We start from the raw sequence: 23,705 nt of genomic DNA on the forward strand, positions 1-23,705 counted from the left end.
TACTAATTTTCTTACTTCACTTTCATTTCCCAACTTTTTGCCAAGCATTTACAGATGCGAAATAGATTTTTATCATTAGACAACTAGCTTCAAAGGGGCCAGACAATAGACGATAAATATATGTACATCCAAAATAAAACACAAATACCTCTTTTGTAAATTAAAATTATTGGTTGAAAAGTATGAACACTGTTAGGTTGAAAAACTAATCAATATTTAGTAAAAATACAATTTGTTTGAAGATAGGGTACATAATTTATAGGCCATTGCAGCTTATACCAACAATGAAATTAATTCGGGGGGAAATTACGAAACCTATACGTGTTTTTCAGCTGTCGTTGGGGGGCAACACACCGTAAATTTGACGACCTCTCCATTTGCCCCCTAAATATTATTTTGTTGGTTATACCTTATACCTGAGGCCATTGTACTCTTCCTCCTCATGGAAATATTATAATTAAAATGTTTCTAATGATGTACCTCACTTTTATTATAAAATAAAATTTTTCTTCTTTTAATACAATTACAGTTTCAATTTGGAACAAATCAAATTCGAGTTATCATTTAGCATGTTGTTTTAGATTTCTACACCAGGAACTAAACGTGGATAACATAAGTTTGAACATTTTCAATTTTAAACATGATTCTCTATTTTCAATTGTCTATGGACAAATGTGACTCTAAACACTATATTTGGCATATTTAAGTATCCAACAAAAATGTATTTTGCTTTTAGTAGCGCTGCTATCCTATAACTAGGATAAATTCGTACATACATCACATAAACGCAAAATACTAATCTATAAAAGAAATATTTCTGTCCAATATAGTATGATGTTGAATATGATGTTTAGTATGATCGAGTTTTCCATTTAAAGGAAGACGTATATGGGTCATATGTATTAGTATACAAGGATTTGTTTAAAATTTGTCTTTTTATAAAAACATTTACCTAATATGATATAAAAAAAATTGGAAATAGCCCCTTTCGTGGCAACGCCCCTTAAGGGGCGATTCGTCGTATTTTTAAAATGGCTCTTTATAGGTACTTTATGTTAGATTAGGTTACATTGGGTTAGGTGATTGCCTCACAGGGTTAGGCATTTGGCTCCGCAGGGTTAGAGCCCTCCGCAGGGATGGTCCATTTCGGAGTGGCAGTCTCCAAAGCCTTATTTAACCTAACTTATGACGACAACATTTTTTTCTTTTTTCTTCTTAGCTAAGATATAATAAAATCTAAGAAATAAAATATCGTTATTTGTAATTGCTGCGCTGCATGATTATCCTTGTTATATTAAATACTGTATCGTACAAATAGTTTAAGAGATATTTTTAGTATTTAAAAAAATTTAGAAAATAGATCTATTTTACAAGGAGGGCTTTTAACCCCTGACTACTTTATTTAGTGTTGTAATTTTAACGTATCTAATTTTTTGAAAAAGAAAAGATTTTCCACAATATTACATTAACAGGAATATTCTCACTTAGAATGTACTAATTTTTTCAAACCTTTCTGTCAATCAATTAACAATTATAAACCAAAAAAATGTTTTAAATAAATGTAAACGATAAATAGCACATGATCTGTTTAGCTTTTTCAGGAAAGAACTACTTTTCCACCATTATTTTAATCTACAGCAGGAGTATTTTTGTTTGTCATAATTGGAGTACATATACGTGATTATACGTAACAGACTAATGGACAGGAGAATTTTGTTGAATAGCTCTGCTACTGCTAATTATCACTAGGTCAAGAAAATGAAATGTAAGCTAAAATATTTGGAAAGAAATTAGATACAAATGTTAATTTTTACAAGAATATCGTATTTCTTTCACTTGGAGGAAAAAGTTTTTTATCGAGATATTTTAATTAGATACTAGCGGCTTTTTTTTAAAAGAAAAATTAAAAAAAAAATTTGGGGGGGGGGTAAATTTTTTTTTTAGGGGGGGGAGTAGTCGACCCCACTATCTTAATTTTATTTTTAAAAATATTTTTTTTTTTGGGGGGGGGTAATTTTAATTTTTTAAGGGGTTGGAAGTGTCTCACCCCCCAAGAAAATAATTATAAACCTTCCCGGGACCTATGAGAAGCTACCCTGTAAAGGAGAACCCGATCGGTCCAGCGGTTAGCGAGATCCTTTGCTACAAACAGACAGACAAACAGACATCGTTCTACTTTGTGTTATAGATATTTATATTATGTCTTTTTCTTTACAATAAGTAGGTCATATGCTAGATGTCTATTATGGACGTACTAACACTTTATAATTTAACTAGCGGCTACGCCCCTAGAGGCCTCTAGGGGCACTTGAGGAGGGAAAAGTCGAATTTGATAACCTAATTTATTATTCTAGATTTTAAAAGAAAAAGTAAAAAAAAATTTTGGGGGGAGAGGGATTTTTTTTGGAGGGGGGGGGGGGTAACCCAACACATTTTTAATTTTAGTTAAAAAAAATAAAATTTTTTTTTTTTTTTTGGGGGGGGGGTAATTTTCTTTTAGGGGCGATTTCTCTTGGGAGGGTGGTGGTACCCTCCCCCAAAACAGTTATAAACCTTTCCGGGACCTATGAGAAGCTACCCTGTTAAGGAGAACCCGATCGGTTCAGCGGTTAGTAGGATCCTTCGGTACAAACACACAGACAAACAAACATACATCATGTTACTTAAGTATAAGGATTATAGAGATGCTGCCTTTGTAGTTTATATCTTATCGTCTTAGGCTTTGCCATTTCAAAAATCAATTAGGACGAATGATTTATATGAATTTTGGTAGTAATATAAAAGTAAAAATCTATTTTGAAAATTTTGATACAAAATTATAAACTTAAAGATGATACCTAAAAGTCCTCGTAAAAGCTTTAAATTCAACTGGCGATTCTGACATGCTAAATTAAAAACAACGTTTAACTTTATTAAAATAAGATTTTTTTGTATATTCATTTTATGGAGAAGTAAAAATATTTAAATATAATTGAATAAAGTTGGTAATTTATTATTTAAGATGGAGATTACTGTAACACTTTTTAAGTAAAAGTAATAAAATTTAAGTATTAAAATTGTAGATAATTGATGTGAACTAAATAAATTTTAATCTCTATGACGTACATAATAGATATTACCACACTTGTAAAAATGTGATGTATTATTGTAATATTTTGTATTTGTAGAGTTAGATTATAACCATAAAACAGATTACACTGAAATATAATATAGAAGAAAATTATTTGTGTTACCTTCATTAGCGGACTTTATTACAGAATGGCAACCCCATCGGTCAAGAATCAAGGAAAATTTCTTTTGGACTTGGAAAATTTTTGTTTTTTCAAAATTTTTTAGTCGGATGAATGGTAACTTTTAATTAAAGTAAATCTAAGTTATAATTTCAAAAGATATCTAATTGATTGTGAATAAAATTTGTGAATAAAATCTAATTCCTTTTTTTTAAACGATAATATTGTCTGATAAAGGCAAAAAGATAGTAAAAATAAAGTTTTGTCTACTAAAAATAGAGGCAAAAAGATAAAATTTAGTTACGGTAGATATACAAAAAAGATAATTTGGTCTGATAAGGACTAAAAGATAGTAAAAATAAAGTTTGTCTACTAAAAATAGGGGGCAACAAAAATTAAATTTATGCTCCATTACGTTCTAAGGTTGATAATCAACATTTTTGAACTAGTTATTATTAAATTTGATGTAAAAAAGAAAACTTTTAATCAATCAATAAATCAAGATAATAATTTTTATGTTTATGAAGCAAATTTCTCATTTAAAATTGGGGAAAATTTGAAAATTCTATATTATGCAGTTAAAAGATTAATTCAAGATAGATATAATTTAATAAGACAAGATAATACAGGTATAGGAGATAGAGGTACAGCGGGGAATCTGAATAATAATTCATCATACAATAGACAAGAAGTAGATCAAGAAATAGCAGGTCCTTTCACATTTAGTCATTTTGGAATAAATAGAACTCTAGACAGGTTTCCTGAGTTTAGAAGATATTTAGGTGGAACGATAATAATTGGAAACAGTCAAATTGATAATATCTATCATTCTGATTCAGAATAAAGTTTTAAAAATATACGTCATCAAAATATAAAAATATTGAAAATTTCATGAAAATTGTTGTATAAAAGTGTAAATATTTAAAACACAAGTGTTTACACCAGACATACACTGTAATTATAGTAATTATATCATTTCATTAAAAAGTTGGGAAGTTGAAAATTTTTTAATTACCTAACATTTTTAAATTGTTAAGAAAATAATATTATAGTTTTGTACTTTGGACACAAAAGAAAAGTCTAAATTATAAAACTAAATATAAAGATAATTAAAAAAGGTAAAATAAAAGTTTTGTATATTGAACACAAAAGAAAAGTTCAATTTATAAAGCTAATAATTATTGTTAAAGTAATTAAATGATAAAATTTTGCTTAAATATTCTTGGTTTATGGAAATTAAGAATTCTATGTTCTGAAATTAGAGGGCAAAATTGGACTGAAAAAATTCGAAGCTGTCAAATTACTCTTGGTTCTATAACTATTATAAGAATTAAATTCAAACAAACATTGTAAAATTTTAGGTAAAGGTAATTTTAAAAGATAATTCTACTTGTTAATCTAAAAATTGGTAAAAATAATTTTGAAAAATAACTCTACCTGATTTATCTGGAAAGTCATCAAAACATTGTTCCTGTTCAGATTTCATTAAAATCTAAAATAAAGATAGTCTCCGCCAAGAAAATTGTTCCTGAATTATAATTTGGTAAGCTAAAAATAAAAAAGGTAATCAAAATAAAAACTTCCAACGGTACCCAAATTTTATTTTATAATACACTGTAAAAAACATTTTCCTTAAAACATAAAGGTAAAGAAAATAAAAGATGTCGGACACAGAACAACAAAATGATCCTTACTTTGCTGGTGCCAGGCGAAGAAAGTTTAGTAATTGGTTTATTAAAAATAAAGAAAAATATTTAGAAAGGCTACAAAAGTATAAAGATAACTTGGAAAATTCGAATGGAGAAGATTACAAAAGTGTACGTGAAAACCATGCAGATTTCAATACAGAAACAATGGATTTATTGCGCAACAGAGAGGCAGAAAGTTATCCAAGAAATGAAAGAAATTCTAGACAATACAGAAAAGATAATTTTCAAAAAAATAGAGACTCTTATTTAAACAAAAAATATATGGATGATTTGCAAAAGAAAATTGATAATTTAAATATGGAAATAATATGGAAATTATCTATTAAATAAATTGTGGAAAGAATAATGAAAATTTCTAAAAAAGATAATTTTTAGGATAATTAAAATAATAAATGAAATGATAAATTAAAAAGTAATGAATTGAATGTACGGTAATTAAAAAGGTAATAAAACAGTAAAAAGAACACTTGTAGAAAAAATTAGGAAATTGAACGTACTTATGATTGCGTGTTAGTGAAAAAGAGAGAAAAATACATTCTCAAATGAGAAAGTATTTGCCAGAAGATTTACTGTCAATATTAAGATTAGAGAATAAAAAACAACCAATAAAAGATAAATTCAATGAAAAATGGTATAAAAAAGTTGAAAAGCTAATTAATGATAAAAATGACTCAAAAAATAAATTAGAGCTAAAAAAATGGTTGTTTTTTGGAAAAACTTATAGTTGGAAAAATAAATGACAAAAATTATAAAAAATTAGGCCAAAATTATGCTAATTATGAATTATATATTAATATGATAAAAAATGAAATGATGCACAAGTGTTTAAGTAAATTAATAGGGTATTTGAACCTTTTTAATTTAAAGTACAGGTGTTATCAATGTAAAAATTATAAAAACAAATTCAAATCTTTAGAATATTTAAACTTAATAAACGATAAAAATGATGAACAAGGACAAAACTATCCATTAGTGTTGAATAAAATGAATGATTATCCAATGGAAAAAATAAAATGGATAAAAATAAAACCTGTTTGCGATGAAAGTATAATCAAAAAAGATAATAATAAGATATCTTGTATCAATTTGATAAATAGAAAAAGAAAAATAGATTCAAATGTGTATTTTAATCATAAATATTCAAAATCAAACAATGAAAAATTTAATATAAATATTTGTAGTAAAGAAATTATTCAAACAAATAAAAAGTACAATGTTGTTAGAAATTATGTAACAATGCATAAAAATAAAATAACAAGCAGCAATGTGTCAAAAAGCATAGAAGCGAAAATTGTTAAAAAAGAATATAAGATAAATAAAACTAATAAAATTAAAGATACTTTTATTTAAGGAAAGTATTAGTAAATTAGGTAAAAATCTTAGTGCTGATACACTTCATAATTTCATTCTTCTCAACAAGAACCAAATCAATAGATATATTAGATTTGTTCATAATAAAACCCTATAATGAAGAAACATGTTCTTGTTTACAAATGTAAAATAAGATAAATTTCCATAATAATATTAAAGATAATGATAAAAAATAATGAAAGTCTGTGTTTACTGGCCTAACATTGGTTGGAAAAAAGATAAAAAATAATGAAAGTCTGTGTTTACTGGCCTAACATTGGTTGGAAAAAAATGAAAAATTAAATAAGAAATCAATTTAAATATCTCTTTATCCTTGTTCGTTTTGGCTTCTTTAATTTCAGGTTTTTTGTTGTTACTGGTTTCCACCCAATTTCCTATAATGTTATAATAATTAGTTTTACAGTGGCCAGTGATCATACACGTCTACTAGAATTTATCATTTTTACTTTCAATTTTTATAAAATTATCTTTTAAAATAACTTTGCATAAAATTATCTTTTTAAACTTCCAATAACTTTGCATAAAATTATCTTTTAAATTTTCAATAACTTTGCCTAAAATTGTCTTTTAAACTTTCAATAACTTTGCATAAAATTATCTTTTAAACTTTCAATAACTTTGCATGGTTATCATAAATCTTCCAAGAAAAGTAATATCTTTTTAATACTTTTTATAAATTATAAAATTATCTTTTAAACTTTCAATAACTTTGCATGGTTATCATAAATCTTCCAAGAAAAGTAATATCTTTTTAATATTTTATAGATATTTTCTAAAATGAACTGTAGTAACACCGTTTACCTTCAGTTTACCAAACTCATGTCTGTGTTTACTGTGGCACAGGCATTTAAATTTCTAGTTAATGAACCGGTCAGCGCCATTTCATTCTTGTCAGGGTCTGTTGATCTATCCTTGGATACCTTAAAAGTAAACAGAATTTTATTTTAATGAATTTTTCAACTATCATTTAATTCGATACGTTTTTAAATTAAATATCTTAAAATTTTCTTTAGGCATTTTCTCACATAATTTTCCTTTAACCATTTTATCTTTCTATTTAAATTATCGTTCTAAAATTATCATTCTAATATTTTTGTAGATTATCATTGGAAAATTTAAATCTAAGCATTTAGAAAATTTTGTAGATAATCATTGGAAAACTTAATCTAAACATTTAGAAAATTTTGTAGATTATCATTGGAAAATTTTCCCCTTAATATATCATTATATGAATTACAAACTTTTACTTATACTTATCCAACATTATCTTAGTTTAAACAAAATTTTATCTTTAAGAATAAAAATCTTTACTTTCATATTTATAAGTGACATATCTTTGTTTAGGGTCAACTACACCTTACAGCAGCCCCTCATTATCGACGACGCTCTCGCTAAGTTTTGGGAGAAAAACCCATTGCTATCTCAGCACAAGATTCAGTTGGGCCTTATAAATCTTTTGAATAAGGATGTAAGTTATCATTCAGCACTATCATACTAATTTATCCTATTTTCATATCTAGTTTTAAGTATCAACATTAAATATCTTTCATTAAAGTTAATTTTCATAAATTATGGTATGGCATTAATCATCTGAAAAAAATTTTTGAGAAAAAGTTCAATGAGTATTTAATAATCACAGGAGATTTGAGTATTAACATTTCTTTTTTTGAGTATTTAATTACAAATATCACTGGAAATTGAGAATTTTTTTAATACCATAAGCGTAAGAATATTTTTAATACAATGTGTGAAATAATTTTTGAAGAAAATTTTCTTTCTAGGATGGAACACTTATCTCAACTCTGTGCACGCAGCTATTGGGTATAAACGTAGCTATTCTTCGCTACCTACTTGTCTGTTATTCCTTTGTTATGGCTTTGCAGGTGAGTAACTTTACATGAACCCCATATAGAATTACTCCTTTTAAAATGAGTTTACCATTATTACTTTTCATTTTAAAAGTATTATTACCCTTGACTTAATAAGGGTAATCTTTTAGAATTACTTTTAACATATACTTCATAACTCTAAAAGCTTGAATTAATGGTACCGTAAAATAATTAATTCAAGAAATTTTGCTATGGTTAATAAAGACATTTCTGAACGTTTACCATTTTAATTTGTTCTTTTGAGGGATATCTTTTATTATAGTTTACTAGATTTTACTCAATTCTCCAGTTTACTAGCCCATAGACTTTTATGTTTAGGTGATCGTACCACTGGTCTATCTGGTGACTTTCTTTAGGTGGATACACAAATTTTTGAAGGATTACTGCGAAAAAAAGCGTGCTACAGAAAAAAACCCATCTACTGAAGAAGAATTTAGGTAATAATTTTTACCTCATATCATATCTTTTTCTTTCTCTATCTCTCCCTTGGTCCATTTTCTTCTCTGAAATTTCACATTACTTTTATTATAATTTTAATTTATTTCACATTTTAAATAAATTAAAACCAAGAATTCTTGTTTACTATAACTGAGATTATTAATTGTTTTAATTTGAGATATGTTTGCTGTAAGAGTATTTTTAATGAACTAATGTCATACCAGCTACTTTACTTTGGGTTGACAATTTAAACTGATTTTTTTATATTTCTTTTGTTATTTTTTGTTAAATAATCTATTTAATAATTTTTTAACAATATTTATTTCAATTTGATATATCAACCAATCGAGTGTCCCTTTTTAAAGCATAATTTATAAAAGGACAGTCTCTTTTTCTTTTTGACTTTCTAGCTTATTTTTAACTTTATTTCAACAATTTTTTATCACCTAAGTTATCTTTTATCATATTTCATAAACCACATTATCTTCTATGAAGAATAATTTACAAGTCTTTCATTTTTATAACCTAAGTTATTTTTTATCATATTTCATAAATTACATTATCTTTTGTGAAGAATAATTTACAAGTCTTTCATTTTTATAACTTAAGTTATTTTCTATCATATTTCATAAATTACATTATCTTACTTATAAATTTCCTTTATAAGTGTCCCTTTAAAAAGTTAGTTTACAAAAGGACATTCTTTTATTTGATGTTTTCTTAAATAATCATTTTAATATGTCACCCCTGTTAAAATGAATAATTCCGTTGGGGGGGGTGTTTTTGGTTTTATTTATTTGGTGTTTATAATTTTCTATTTTTTATCTTCAAATTTTGTTATCATTATTTTGGGGGGGGGGTGTGTGGTGTGGTTTTGTTTATTTAATTTTATCTTCTCTAATCTTTTTAAAAGTTAACGATTATCTTTCTTTAATTAACAAATGATTGTTGTTGTATACATTTTGAAAATTTTTTAAATTTTTATGAATCATATACCTTTTTGAGTGTTTATGTTATCATTTTATTTTTATATGACCTCAAAACTTTTTAAATTTTTATGAATCATATACATTTTCAAGTGTTTATTTTATCATTTCATTTTTATATGACCTCAACTTTTTAAATTTCTATGAATCATATATATTTTCAAGTGTTTATATTAAACATTTCATTAACTAGTGTACACTTTTTATTTAATTACCCTTAATTAGTGTGATTAGGTCTATTTTACAGTTGTTTTTTATGGTTTTATGGCTATCATTTTTAAGTATCACCACTAATTATATAGTATATTCAATTTCCTAATTTTTCTTTTTAAATATACATTGATTTTTCAAAAATATCAATAAATAGTACCATTATTCTTTGTTTATCATAGAAATTATCATTTTGAAGATTTCATTGTTTCTTATCATTTTTCCAACCAATGTTAGGCCAGCAAAAATATCAATAAATAGTACCATTATTCTTTGTTTATCAAAGAAATTATCATTTTGAAGATTTCATTATTTTTTATCATTTTTCCAACCAATGTTAGGCCAGTAAACACAGACTTTCATTATTTTTTATCATTTTTCCAACCAATGTTAGGCCAGTAAACACAGACTTTCATTATTTTTTATCATTTTTCCAACCAATGTTAGGCCAGTAAACACAGACTTTCATTATTTTTTATCTTTTTTCCAACCAATGTTAGGCCAGTAAACACAGACTTTACTTTAAGTTTATAATCAAACAAATATTCTCCTGGCTGTCTTATATTACCATCCAAATTTTTCACTGATAAAAACATAATGTTGTATGGGGTTAACTTACTATTTCCATAAGGTGTATGATTCAGCATATATGCTATTATAGATATAATATGATGGACGTCCAAGTATTTTTTATTTTCTCTAACTACCCTTAAAAGATAGTTAATTCTTTTCACCGCTATCTCCACAAAGCCCCTAACCTTAGATTTTAAAGCAGAGCTTTCTACCATTTTTATATTTAAATTTGATAAATATGTTTTTATTAGTTTAGATTTAAATAGCTGGGCATTATCACTCACTAAATACATAGGTAAATCAAAAGTACAGAAATGGTTTGTGAGGCAATTTCTTATGACATAATCTTTCTTTTCATTTATCACATATAATGAGATATAATTACTGTACACGCATTTAATTACCAGAATTGCGCTGGGTAATTTTGATTTCTTTTTTAAATGGCTTTCTATTATTGGAAACTCCAATAAATCAATATAAATGGTTTCATTAGGCCTTTTACTGTTAATAAAAGATGTAGACCCCTCTTTATATTTATGTACTAATTGTTTGTTTGTTAAACAACCCATACAAGAATTTGTCAAATTTTCACATATCATATTGGCATATTTTTTATTATTTATATAATAATTATCAAATATATAATTTTTTAATTTCTTTTTACCAATATGACCTAAAGTTTAAAAGATAATTTTATAATTTATAAAAAGTATTAAAAAGATATTACTTTTCTTGGAAGATTTATGATAACCATGCAAAGTTATTGAAAGTTTAAAAGATAATTTTATGCAAAGTTATTGAAAGTTTAAAAGACAATTTTAGGCAAAGTTATTGAAAATTTAAAAGATAATTTTATGCAAAGTTATTGGAAGTTTAAAAAGATAATTTTATGCAAAGTTATTTTAAAAGATAATTTTATAAAAATTGAAAGTAAAAATGATAAATTCTAGTAGACGTGTATGATCACTGGCCACTGTAAAACTAATTATTATAACATTATAGGAAATTGGGTGGAAACCAGTAACAACAAAAAACCTGAAATTAAAGAAGCCAAAACGAACAAGGATAAAGAGATATTAAAATTGATTTCTTATTTAATTTTTCATTGCAAATTAAATGTAAAAGTAGTGGTTTATTTTCCTTGTTATCGAAAATAGAAAATTTTATTATTAAAGAAATTTTTACAATTTTTGTTAAGGTCTCCTCAGAAAGTTTTCAGTAAAAAATTTTTATGAAAAGTAACAAGCAAATTAAGATTTTTTTTTTTGTTGTTGAAAAGTAAAATTACAGAAGACAATTTTTTCCATTTTAATCATTTGAATATTATGAATAAGCAAATTAAAACATTTTTATCTTTTGATTAACAATTAGAACTTAAAAATTTTTTTTTTTATATATCGCTTTTGGAATTATTATTGATACAAAAAAAGAAAAAAATATTAAAGGGAAATCACTTATACCTGCCTGATGAGTCAACAAGTTGTTCCGGATACGAGTTCAACAAACAAGAGCAGAGAATTCACCCATCTGCTGAGACAACATGCACATCCTTCTCTCCCTGAAATATGGAGAAATGTATTCATTGGATATTTGGAATATCAGGAGCTGATGATCCGCAACTACACATCCAGCCAGGAGTGCCTACAACTAGAATTACTGAAATAACAGCTGCCATCAGATGAATCCCTTATTAATCATTTTAATATTTCCAAAATGTGTTTAAATTTCTACAATTTTGAGTTCTAAATACAAGCAAAAATCCCTTTTTCTTTAAATAAAGCAAAACTACAGTATGATTTTGAAATTTTTTTTAGTAAACAATTAAAAAGGTAATTTTTTTATTTTTACATTCAAATATTCAAACTTATTCAAAAAATTTTTTTATCAAACAGTCTAAATTAAAATTTTGTTTTACCTAATTAAAAGAAATTTTTAGCTTTTTGAGGGCAGACTGTAACACTTTTTAAGTAAAAGTAATAAAATTTAAGTATTAAAATTGTAGATAATTGATGTGAACTAAATAAATTTTAATCTCTATGACGTACATAATAGATATTACCACACTTGTAAAAATGTGATGTATTATTGTAATATTTTGTATTTGTAGAGTTAGATTATAACCATAAAACAGATTACACTGAAATATAATATAGAAGAAAATTATTTGTGTTACCTTCATTAGCGGACTTTATTACATTACTATGAGTATTTTTTCTCTCCCCAATTAGTTGCAAAAAAAAACGCGCAAAATTCACTCACTTCACTCGATCCACAAACTTTTTTTGGGAGAGAGAAGAAAAAACTTGGTAATTACGGAGATTTATGCGAATAAGAAAGTTTGTGGAAGGCTAATTTCTACTTTACTTACACTTACATACTCACAGAATATATTAGACATCAGGGGTTCCGGGATAGAGCAAGAGAAAATAGAATTCTCAGGAAAAGTGATTAATACTTCTCCTTAAATAATCATAAATTATCTTTAAGTTTATTATTTTTTTCTGTTATAAAATGTTCCTTATAATTTAGATATATGAATTAAAATTTTCTTTTTGTGAATATTCTTATCTAATCATGTGGACAATTAATTGCTAATGAAACATTTATTTTAATTTGGTCTTCAACTTAAAGTTTATTAAATTTACTCTTTTACAATAAAATAGGTTAATTGAAGTAAGTTTCAGATGCTATTAAAAATATCATAAATAAAATTATGATCAAAAATCACTTGCTGAAGTAAAATGTATTTTAACCCTAGGGAACTTTCCATGAAGGAGTGCGCTTATAGTTTCCTTGCTAATAACAAACAAGTCATTACGTGTTTTAAAAAATGTAATCTAAAATCAAAAGGAAATGATTATACTTTAAGCACACCATTCGTTTAGACATAAGCAAGGCGTTTGATAGTTATGATTTATTTATTTTACTTTCGAAATCTCCTCTATGTTGAGTCCTCTATCAAAAAAGCAAAACCAAATATAATGCGCCCCTAACTTTAGGCTCCCTCCAGAGACGAGGCAAAGCTAGCCAATAAGAAATCATTTATTTGGGAAGAAGTAAGGACAATTACAACCCACTCCTTATGTATAGAGTTGACAAATGGCCTGATGATTAAAAGGAGCCGGAAATTTAAAGCAGGTGTGCCAGATTATATTTCTAGATCCCCAACGGATAAGATTAAGAAAACAAAATTATCCCCTAATTGTAGGTGGAAATATACTGTTAAATCGGAAGTAAATTGTCAAAAAATACCTTTTTAACAATTGGGCCATTTTTCAACAAAATATCGCTTAACTGCACAAAAAGTTTAATCTGCATTGCGCAAATTTTGAGAAGTTAATTAAATTAGAGACAATAGTAAAATATACATATGCTTTAAAAGTTTTCACAGTTTATTAAATTCGCACTTAAAAGTAACAGTAATTAATAGAAAATAATATAAATTTACTTTATAGTATAGATATTTAAAAATCCTTACATATTAAAGAATAAATAACAAGAGAGGATAATTGCGGACAAATGAGAAGTTAAAAGAGATTTCTTTCAAGAAAGCAAAAACACAATAACTTACGGATTAGCTATACTCCCCAAAAAAAAACAATTTTTCTAAACTACACTGCACAAATTAACTGCACTATTCTGTTATTATTAATTATGTTTACAATTAGTTTTTTTTAGGGCATTGACTTTAAACAGTCATTAATTTAAATACACTGTTAAAATTGTTTTTTTCTAAATATTTATATGCAATTATATTACAGTTGTCATATTTTATTATCAAAGTTTTTATTAACATCAGTCTTGTCTGTTCTTCTAAAAAAAAGTTAAAAAGTAAAATGCCCTTCGATTATTTTAAGTACCTTGAAATTAAAGAATTTTTTTAAAGTGTTCTAAATATTGTTTTGTAAAAATTATGTACTCCTAATTATTGTACTGAGAGATATGTGTCATAAACTGTTTGAAGAATCATTAGTTTTAAATAATGTAAGACAGGAATATTTAACAACTTTTAAACAGTATCGAAAATTTTTGCAAACAGAAAAGTTAATCTACAAGAAAAAGAATGTATCTGTTTTAATCTAAATTATTTATCGCAAATATAATTATTCAAGGTTGACTTAGAATAATTGATGACCTATCGGTCCATCATTTATTCCCTCGGGTAAGAAATATTCATTCCTAAACAAAAAACTGGACAGGAATACCCCATTTAAAGGGTAAATTTTAAGACTTGCATTAATTATTTTAGGGATATATATTGTATATTAAAGAGAGTTATTATATGAAGGTTTGGTTTGTATTGAAAATAGAGTTTGTTTAATTATACCGAAAAGAAGGAAGTGTGTTTTTAATTCTTATGAAATTGAAAAGTATGTGATTGGCAGACATATCTTCAAATGATCATTTTTATATATAGTTGAAATATAGGTCAGTCAAATAAATACAATGTAAAGGATATTATGTCCGCTAGAGGAAATAGAGAATAAGTTACATGCAAGCAGCTTCGCTCCAAATCGATAATAGAGCAGCAGGCCAAATATGTGGGACAATATTGTAATGTGAATTATTGGTCACAAACATGTCAACTCAAATTCTGGGGCCGTATTTTGAGCTACCTCAGGGATTATTGGAATTGGAGTAAGGGGAAAAATTTAGAATTATTTTTTAGTATTCATAACATTCAAAGATAGATTTAAATCAATTGACTCTTTATGTGGGTTTGTGGACATCTAACGGTGTGAATCCCCCAACCCCTACACTCCTCCAGATTCGGGTTTAAGAGGGGTGTTAAATTTTCGATACGTTACTGTTTTTTTTTAGGGATCTAAAGCAATAAACAATGGTTGATAAATAGCTATACATCCCCAATAATAATACATAAAATTTCCCCTTCTGTAGATTATAATAAGTAGTTGAAATGTTTTGACACTCAACTAAATGAACAAATCAATCAAAGTCCCTAAGGTTTATTAGCAAACGAATGAGAAAATATTATTTTAAGACTTTGGAAACTAGTGTAATCAACAGCTAAATATCCCCCCTTCTTTCTTCTTTATTCTTCTTAGAAATACTATTTATTCCTGAGAAAATCTACAAACACTTTAAATGGACAAAAATATAAAAATAGATGAAAGAAAGAAAAAATTTGAATAGTATTCAGAATTGAGAGAAAGGTAAATGGAAGATAAATTGAATAAGATAAGGAGAAACTAATATGTTTATCCATTTGGGTATCCAATAAAGATTATTATGTTTTCCAGTTAGGCTTCCAAACCGGTTAATATCCGCTGGATTAGAACCAGTTCTAGATATAATGCATAGCATCGTATTACAGACAGTTATCCTAGGAAATAAATAACTATTCTCAATCACCAACAAAAAAAGCTATAAAGTATAAAGTGTCTTATTTTATTTCTCCATTTTAGAATAGATTCTCATGGTTCCCAGGATGGTTTAAGGCTTTTAATTTTTATATTAATTAAATTATTGGAATGGTTTTAGGTTATTTTTAGCCCAACTTTTCCACCACTAGATGTTAGAAAAAAATGCCCCTAGTAAAGAGATAAAGAATCAAAGAAACCATGGAATGCAATTTGTAGAAAAAAAATCTGGGAGAAAAATAAGAATTAAATTAAGGAGGAAAAAGGGTAAAAAATTAAGTGGTAACCTAAAGGAAAATTAATGAGATAAAATAATAAAGGGAAAATTGAAGAAGTAGTAAAAGACATAAAGAATAGGACAGAAGGAGAAAAAAAAGCTAAAGTGAAGTGAAAAGAGAAAAAAAGGAACGAAAATAAACAAAGAAATAATAAGAAAGGGAAGGTGCAAGAAGTACGAATATTTGTAAAGGGGAAGTATTGATGGGGAGGTGTGTACTTTGGGGACTAGTGTAATAAACAGTCCAATGTTCCCTCCCTCCCTGGTGATTGCAGGTATTTGTAATATTTGAATTGACCGCTACTTGAGAACTCCATAAGGTTCACAAGCATATTGCGTGCAATCACGGCGAGGGACATGTATATTTACAGGTATTTACGTTAGGGACAAGAGTATACAGAAAAATTATGTGCATCTACTAAATAACCAGTTTGTTTATGACATTGGTTTGTTGCCTCTAAATGTAATTTTAAATCACTGCTAAAGTCTTATTTTGATAACATAAAATAGCAAAAAAAGATCAGCAATTATTTTTCCAAATGTTGGTTCCTGTACAGTTTGCTTTCTTGTATTTTACAATCACAAAAAAGAAAGAAATTTTAATGATAAATTCTATTATTTGATTTTTTCATTAAAATAAGAATGACAACATCCAAAAGTAGCAAAGTCTAAGAAAAAAATATTCGGCAAAAGTAAGTCAATGAGTTGATGCCCATTTTCATGGGAAATTTTCATAGAAAAAAAATGTTATTTACCAGATGTTTTTTAAAGATTATGGAGAAGTTTTACTGCTAATAAAACAAAGAACAATAACATAAAAAAAAATATTTCATAAATTTTTTAATTAAATTCTTAAGAATAAACATAATGAAACATTGTATCAATATAATTACATAAAAGCACAAAAATAGTTTGAAAAAATTGCTTTAATATTGCACATAAAATGTAAATAACAAAAGGTAAACACCTAGAAAGCATAAAAAATAGATTAGAAACGGAGGGAGACAGGATTTACACAGAGATGCCGTAATCACAGGATTTAGTACACTTTCTATAAAACTAAAATTATTAGGTTCTTTTGATGAAATTTAGCTTTCTATGATGTTTTTAAGTGTACTACATTCTTAGATTAGGCGATGCCTTGATAAAGCCTGTCACCCTCTAACTTAATTGATAACCTGTGCAAAAAATTGATATTGATTTGTTATTTGTATTTTAGTTACCACGTGAACAGAAGAAGACCAACCAGATTATAAATATTCTGGAGGTAAGCAAAGACGACATATTGATCATTGAAAATTTACATGGCATTCTCAAATTTGAAAAATTCTTCAATTTGAAGAGTCTTAATATTTTTGCTATGCTGTTTTCAATTCTTTTTTAACCAATCTCAAACTAGTTTTAAACTAAAATGTAAAACCATCTAATTCGTGTTTTATAAAAATTATTTACATGTCTACGGATAATTGAATGGTCTAGGTCTATATTGATAGTAATAGAGGTTTAAAGCAGTTATTTTTGATCAATTATAAGCCTCAAGTTTATGTACTTGGTGATGAAGAAAATTTGGGAGGGGAAAAAATTTCGTCAATGTCTTTTAATTACTGAAAGGGTGAGAGGAGAAAATTAGTTATCCACTTTCAAATTAAATAATTTTTATTTATTTCTAGGTAGAGGACCCGAAGTTGATAGTAAGTTTTCACCTGATGGGCCGTCTGTCCCCCCTGAGTTCTGTACTGGAAAATCCTCTAGGTGCACTCTCAGGCCAAATTCTATCCTGGCCTAATCACATTAGTATTATCCTAAACAAGACATTACACTGCATTGTAATAAAAAAATTAATTGATTGATGTCCGAAGCTGCAAAATGAATTAACAGATGAGAAAGAAGTTTTAGTGGCTGTAGATTTAAGCCATGATAAAATGACAAGTTAGGGAGATATAACTTAAGCTTTTCTTCAAATTTTGTGGCTTGGCTGCGGATTAATTATGGTTAAAGGACCACTGCTTTCTTTTTTACTAATATTTTCATTATTTTATAATTGTAATACTACTTCCAGTCTTCGTGAAATTATTTCTGCTTTCAATTTTGAATACATAAATATTAAATTTATATTGATAAAACTTTTTTTATTTCTTTAAAATTCAAACATTTAAATACATTAAAAACAAAAAGTTTGCATATGAAATTGAAAAAAAGGACAAATTTCCCTGCAAATTTCCTCTTTGTTTTCAAAATTGTCGCTATTTTTACAAAAAGGAAGGATAGAATTTAATACCAATTATAGTTGATCAAATGGATCTACATTTGGACCTTTCTAAACAGGTGAGTGTTATTAATTGTAGAACGGCTACGCTACAATTTACTTTGTCTGGTTATATGTAAGTAATGTGACAATTTCTAAATTCTAAAATTGTTCTATCGATTTAAAACTTAGCATGGGGATTTCTGTAGTAGTAAGGTATGATTTTGAATGTGACTTATACAATATACATTCGTTTGTCTTACCGTTTCAGAACTTTAATTTTATGTTGCCAATACTTATTTTGAACACACTTCTGTTATGTCACATATTATATACAAATAATAAAAAGAATTGCAAGTCGGCAGTATGCTTTCATTTTTGTAGTACAAAATAGTAAAGTGTAACAAAGGCTCCCATGTATCGTAATCTCCTGAAACTAGAAGTTGTCTCATTTATTCGACATTAGTTAAATATCTGTCAACATTTTTTACCACAATATAAAGTCAACATCCCTACGATACAACAGATTTTTAAATATAAGATATCAAACAAACAATATTCAAAAGAGTTAAAGATGCACGTATAAGCCTTAAAATACTACTTTTTATGATTTACTTTTATGGTACAAAGTCAAGTTTACAAATATTTGTTGGTTTATCTACACACCACTGTTGCACAATTTGAGTGTAAATCAATACGTGCAAATTGCCAAATGTACATGTCACAGAAATGTAGCAAAAAAAAATATATGCACTTTTGGAACGAAGATACTTTACAAACGAGCCAGTAGTTTATTTGTCTTTAAATAACACAAACAAACATATTTTTAAACGCATCTTATATTCTAATTCCACATTACAAACTATAACAAATGATTTGCAGTGTTTTATTCCTTGTTCTTATGGATAGGTTAATTGGAATTTGTTTGAAGTCAAAACTTATAGTCTATACAATTAAACAAAGAGTAAAAATCTAAAAACAAATGTCACCCTTTAAGTGTGTCTTTAACCTGGCTTTTGAAAGATAAAAAGAAAAAATTGAATGCTTTTAAACAAAAAGAGTACATTGAAGAACATTTTTTTTGAAAATTATACATATTGTATTAATTCAAACAAATACACATTAAAACATTTTAATATACCTTTAAGCATGTCATTTATGAAATTAATTGTGAAAATTAGATGTTTTTATAACAATATGATATAGGTCTGATTATCTACTTTGTGAGATGACCAATTTGAAATAGAAATATATTCTTCATAGAACTAACCTAATTTCTTTTTATTTTTGGACAAATTCACTTCAATTAAAAAGATCCACAAACGAACATCTTGAAACACATAAAAAAAACATATTTAAAGACTATTTTAGACTATGTTGGTCCTGTAGTGATTTGGTCCAACAGGAATCGTCTCCATCTATACTTTGGATTAGGCTAAACAGTTTGTTATTTTCAGTTATTGAAGACCGCTCAAGAATTGAATGCTTCAGAAGGATACCTATTCAAGAATTTAGAAAAAGATGGTAAGATATTTTTTTTTAATTTATCAAAATCTCAATTGTTCAATAATCCTTACACTGCAACTGCTGCAACTTATGTTTGGGCCTGACGTCAGCCAGTTTAATAAGAAAAAAATTAATGAATTTTACAGGATTTGTGGATTTTATCATAAAATAAATTATAGTGATTCAAATTTTCTCCACAACTCGTCGTCGCCATGATACTACAGAAGGGCTTGTTTTGTTTATCATCATAAAGGAATGTAATTAAATTTGTCGTCTTTTATCTTATCAATCAAGAACCCTTTTTTAGTGAAAAGATTCTTTTAAATTTATCCATTAAAAAGATTTAAATAATAAATTACGGATAATCTGCTCTAAAATTAGTTTGAATAATTTGTGTTCTTTTGACTTTATCAAGACATTTAAAACCCAAATTTTTTCAGAATAGACAAAAATATGTAGGTATTTTGAACACAGTTAGAAGAGTAGTATTGAATAATTTTAAGTTGAAAAATCTTCAAATAAAGTATATTATAAGTCTTATGGTAGAAAAAAGTTAGTGCGGGTTGAGGTGGTTTTGGCGATAATAGGCTAAGAGTAATTACAGCCTAACAATACAATAATTTTCAGTTGTTTAGTAGTTTCAGTAACTATTTTGATATTCTCTTATGAAAATAATATTACTAATAAAATTTTCTAAATTCAGCATAAGTTTCAGTATTTTTGTTTTTGTAATAACGCAACTTCTCTGTACATTATATTAAATACATAAAACATTACTAATTATTAAGATCAAATAAATAACCATCCTTTTATGGAAGCTTCATAGAAAATATATCAATTTGATTAGGTAAAGTCACATTACTTTTTCTAAGAGGATGGATAAGAAGGATTTAATTTCTAAATTTTTCAGTTTTTATTTACCATGGAAATATGCTTATCTAGATTTGAAAATCAGTTGTAATGCAAATTGTTAGGCATAATTTGCAAACGTCAATTTCAAGGATAGGATAAAGTTACTTTTAGAACTATGTTCAATGCTTATGGTAATTTTTGGACAAACATATTTTATGATTCATATAGAATTTTAAATAAAGGTTAAAGTTTATACCTTACCACTTTGTCTTTAAAAGTATGTTAATTAAGATATCATACCATGGCTTTACTATACGTATATTCAATTTTAGGGAAGATTTGTATTATTACTTTTAAGAGTTTTGTTTTCTCCTGGAAAAAAAATACATCATTATAAACAAACCAACGTATAATGTTAAAATGGAAGATTGAACATGGGCTTGGCAATCAATTTCAATTTATTTTGGTGTCCTTAATGTTCTATTGAACTAATTACGAACAAATTTAGTAATTCTTCTGATTTTTAAGTTTTATTCGATGCCTAACACGAAGCTGCCGAGCCCTGCAATGAAGTATATCTTAAAATCTTGCATTCAAATTAAGTTTTTATTACAGTTTAATTATCTTGAATTCCATGAAAACATAATTCTGAAATGTCATGGACATATGTAGAATTGTAGATATTAAATGCAAAGAATGATATATAACTTAGTGTGCTATAATTTCCACATAACCTCACTATCTTTATATAATTATCATAATCAAATAAATGTCAAAATTAATTGATCCGCTGGCCATTAATAATTAATTATTGGTTTTAAAATATTTTTTCTGCGAAAGTAATGGCACACATTATAACTTTTTAAACCTGTCCCGGTGCTTGGAGAGCAGAGATTTATCTAAAATTAGATATGATAATGAGGAAAATTATAGCAATTCAAGGGATCCTAAGGGATAAGACATGAATTATGAATTTAGTTACATCACTAGTTATTGTTAACAAAGTTACCCTAGTATGGGAGGGGGTACGTTCACTCTTCCAGAACAGGAATTTATAGTCGATCCCCCTCCCTTGCCACGGGAATAGGGGTAAATTAGTGAACAATATGATAAATGATGAACTATCGCTCCATCTTTTATTCAAATTAGTGGTTAGAAATGAAGTTTTGTATATAACATATCAAAAATGACGTCATGCCGGCCCACCATTGGTTAATTAAAATAAATGCTGGACTGCAATTGGTAATTTAGTCTGTGTATTAGCCAATCATTAGTCATTTGTATTGTATGACGTCATTTTTTTTATAGGCTCTATAAACAACTTCTTATAAATATCACACTTTTTCTCTTTTTTTCAGCGGATTATCCTTACATTAACTACTATGTGATAAACAAGCCCCGCGAAGAGGCGGGACAATTCTACACGGCCAACAAGTTGAGATGCCACGAGACCCTGAACGCCCAGAGGCTTGGCTACTCCTTGAACCACAGCATGGACTTGTACGACGAGGTTAGTTATACTGATATACGTTTAAACATGGGGTATTATACAGGAATAAGAAATACATAGACGTCCAAGGGGGGGGGGGGGTAAAATGGGGATTACCCCCCCCCCTCCAAAAAAAAACCGAATTACCCCCCCCCCCTTAAAATATTTTACACCCCCCCCCCCAAAAAAAAAAAAGCTAGGACGCCCCTGAAGGAATAGCCAACAAACAATATTTGGGAGGGGGGCAGATAAAAAGGTCGTCTTGACTACTAAGCGTTGATCCCCAAAATCAACATCAAACTTTGCATGTTGATTCATAAAAGAGTTAGATACATTCTTGAAAATAAAACGACCAATCAATAGCATATCTATAATCCAGTCTAAAAGTTTATTACGATAATATTTTTTTCTAACCTATTTCAAAACATAATTATAACAAATTTCCTCACATTCCGAAATAAAGAATGTTTCTTCAGTATTCAAAAGTAACTTTGCCATTTTATTGGTTTTCTTGTCAGATATAAATGTCAACTGTGATTTTTTAATTTGGAAATCTTTTTAAGTTTATGATATAAAATGTTAGGACCAAAATGGGGGATAATATTTTCGATGCTTCGCCAAAAGATTAAAGATATGAAGATTCTCTGAATTTTCTTCTGTTTAATATTAAATTTTCCGTATTGAATTATTAAAATATTTAAAACTTCATAAAGTTATATTTCTTGTATGTCTATTAAAAATAAATCTTTTAATATGTAATTCAATTCAATAGTAATAAAAATCTTTAACTACAGACAAGAAAAACCTTGCTACTTTATCTAATAGGATTACTTAATAATCAAGCTTTCTATTTTTATAATACATAATGATTATATAATACATGTTGCATTTTACTTAGAAATCAATTTATCATTGAAAATCAAATTAATGATGTCAACTAAGTGTTTTTAAATGTCAAATTGCATTATTGTAATGACATTTTGATAATGATAACTGAGTTAGTAAGCTTCTAAGATCATACCACGTTTGTACAAATAAGCAATGGTAGGATCTGTTTTAAAAAATACTGACATCCGGATGAGCGTTTAATAATGAGGAACTATTTTGCTAACAAATACAAAATTCACATCAAAATATTTCCAGTTGATATTTCATCTCATTTCATACAGTAAAATTAACATTATACCCTTCCATACAAGAAATATTCTTTAATATATTCTCCTGTGTCGCTTTGAAACCGATTAATATCCGGTGGATTAGAACCGGTTCTCACCCATACAAAAAAAAAACTATATCTAGCATTATATTATATCCAGTTTTCTACGAAAATAAAAATGTCAATCATAAGATTAAAACCAGTTTTTAGCCCGTGCCTTTAGCATATCGGGACTAAAAAACTGGTATTAATCTTACAATTGTACTTTATATCCACAGAAAGCTGTTTATTATAATATGCGAGAAATAACTATTATATTTTCTATATTTTTACACAGAGGTTTAAATATTTAATGCAATGTATCGATTTTCTTATTCTTCGAATTATCTTAAA

General features: G+C 27.1%; 1 protein-coding gene and 1 long non-coding RNA gene across 6 annotated transcripts in view; both read left to right on the plus strand.

Annotated features, from left to right (window-relative positions):
* The window catches only part of LOC145318892 (uncharacterized), a 108,430-nt gene that overhangs the window by 80,234 nt on the left and 4,491 nt on the right, over positions 1–23,705 (plus strand). For 3 of the 5 annotated variants that reach the window (XM_080160569.1, XM_080160566.1, XM_080160568.1), the window contains 5 exons: positions 17,284–17,331; positions 17,735–17,828; positions 18,352–18,389; positions 19,767–19,833; positions 22,026–22,177. In XM_080160569.1, the coding sequence (XP_080016695.1) occupies positions 17,284–17,331; positions 17,735–17,828; positions 18,352–18,389; positions 19,767–19,833; positions 22,026–22,177 (399 nt within the window). The remainder of the gene's footprint in view (positions 1–17,283; positions 17,332–17,734; positions 17,829–18,351; positions 18,390–19,766; positions 19,834–22,025; positions 22,178–23,705) is intronic. The other 2 variants (XM_080160571.1, XM_080160567.1) reach the window with 1 other exon arrangement.
* On the plus strand, positions 6,628–8,646 carry LOC145320266 (uncharacterized). Its single transcript, XR_013880138.1, has 4 exons — positions 6,628–7,237; positions 7,655–7,778; positions 8,092–8,193; positions 8,518–8,646. It is a non-coding gene; the product is annotated as an uncharacterized LOC145320266 (long non-coding RNA).

The sequence above is a fragment of the Acartia tonsa genome, chromosome 5, assembly GCF_053477335.1.
Source record: "Acartia tonsa isolate MP-2025a chromosome 5, ASM5347733v1, whole genome shotgun sequence".
Lineage (NCBI taxonomy): Eukaryota > Metazoa > Arthropoda > Copepoda > Calanoida > Acartiidae > Acartia > Acartia tonsa.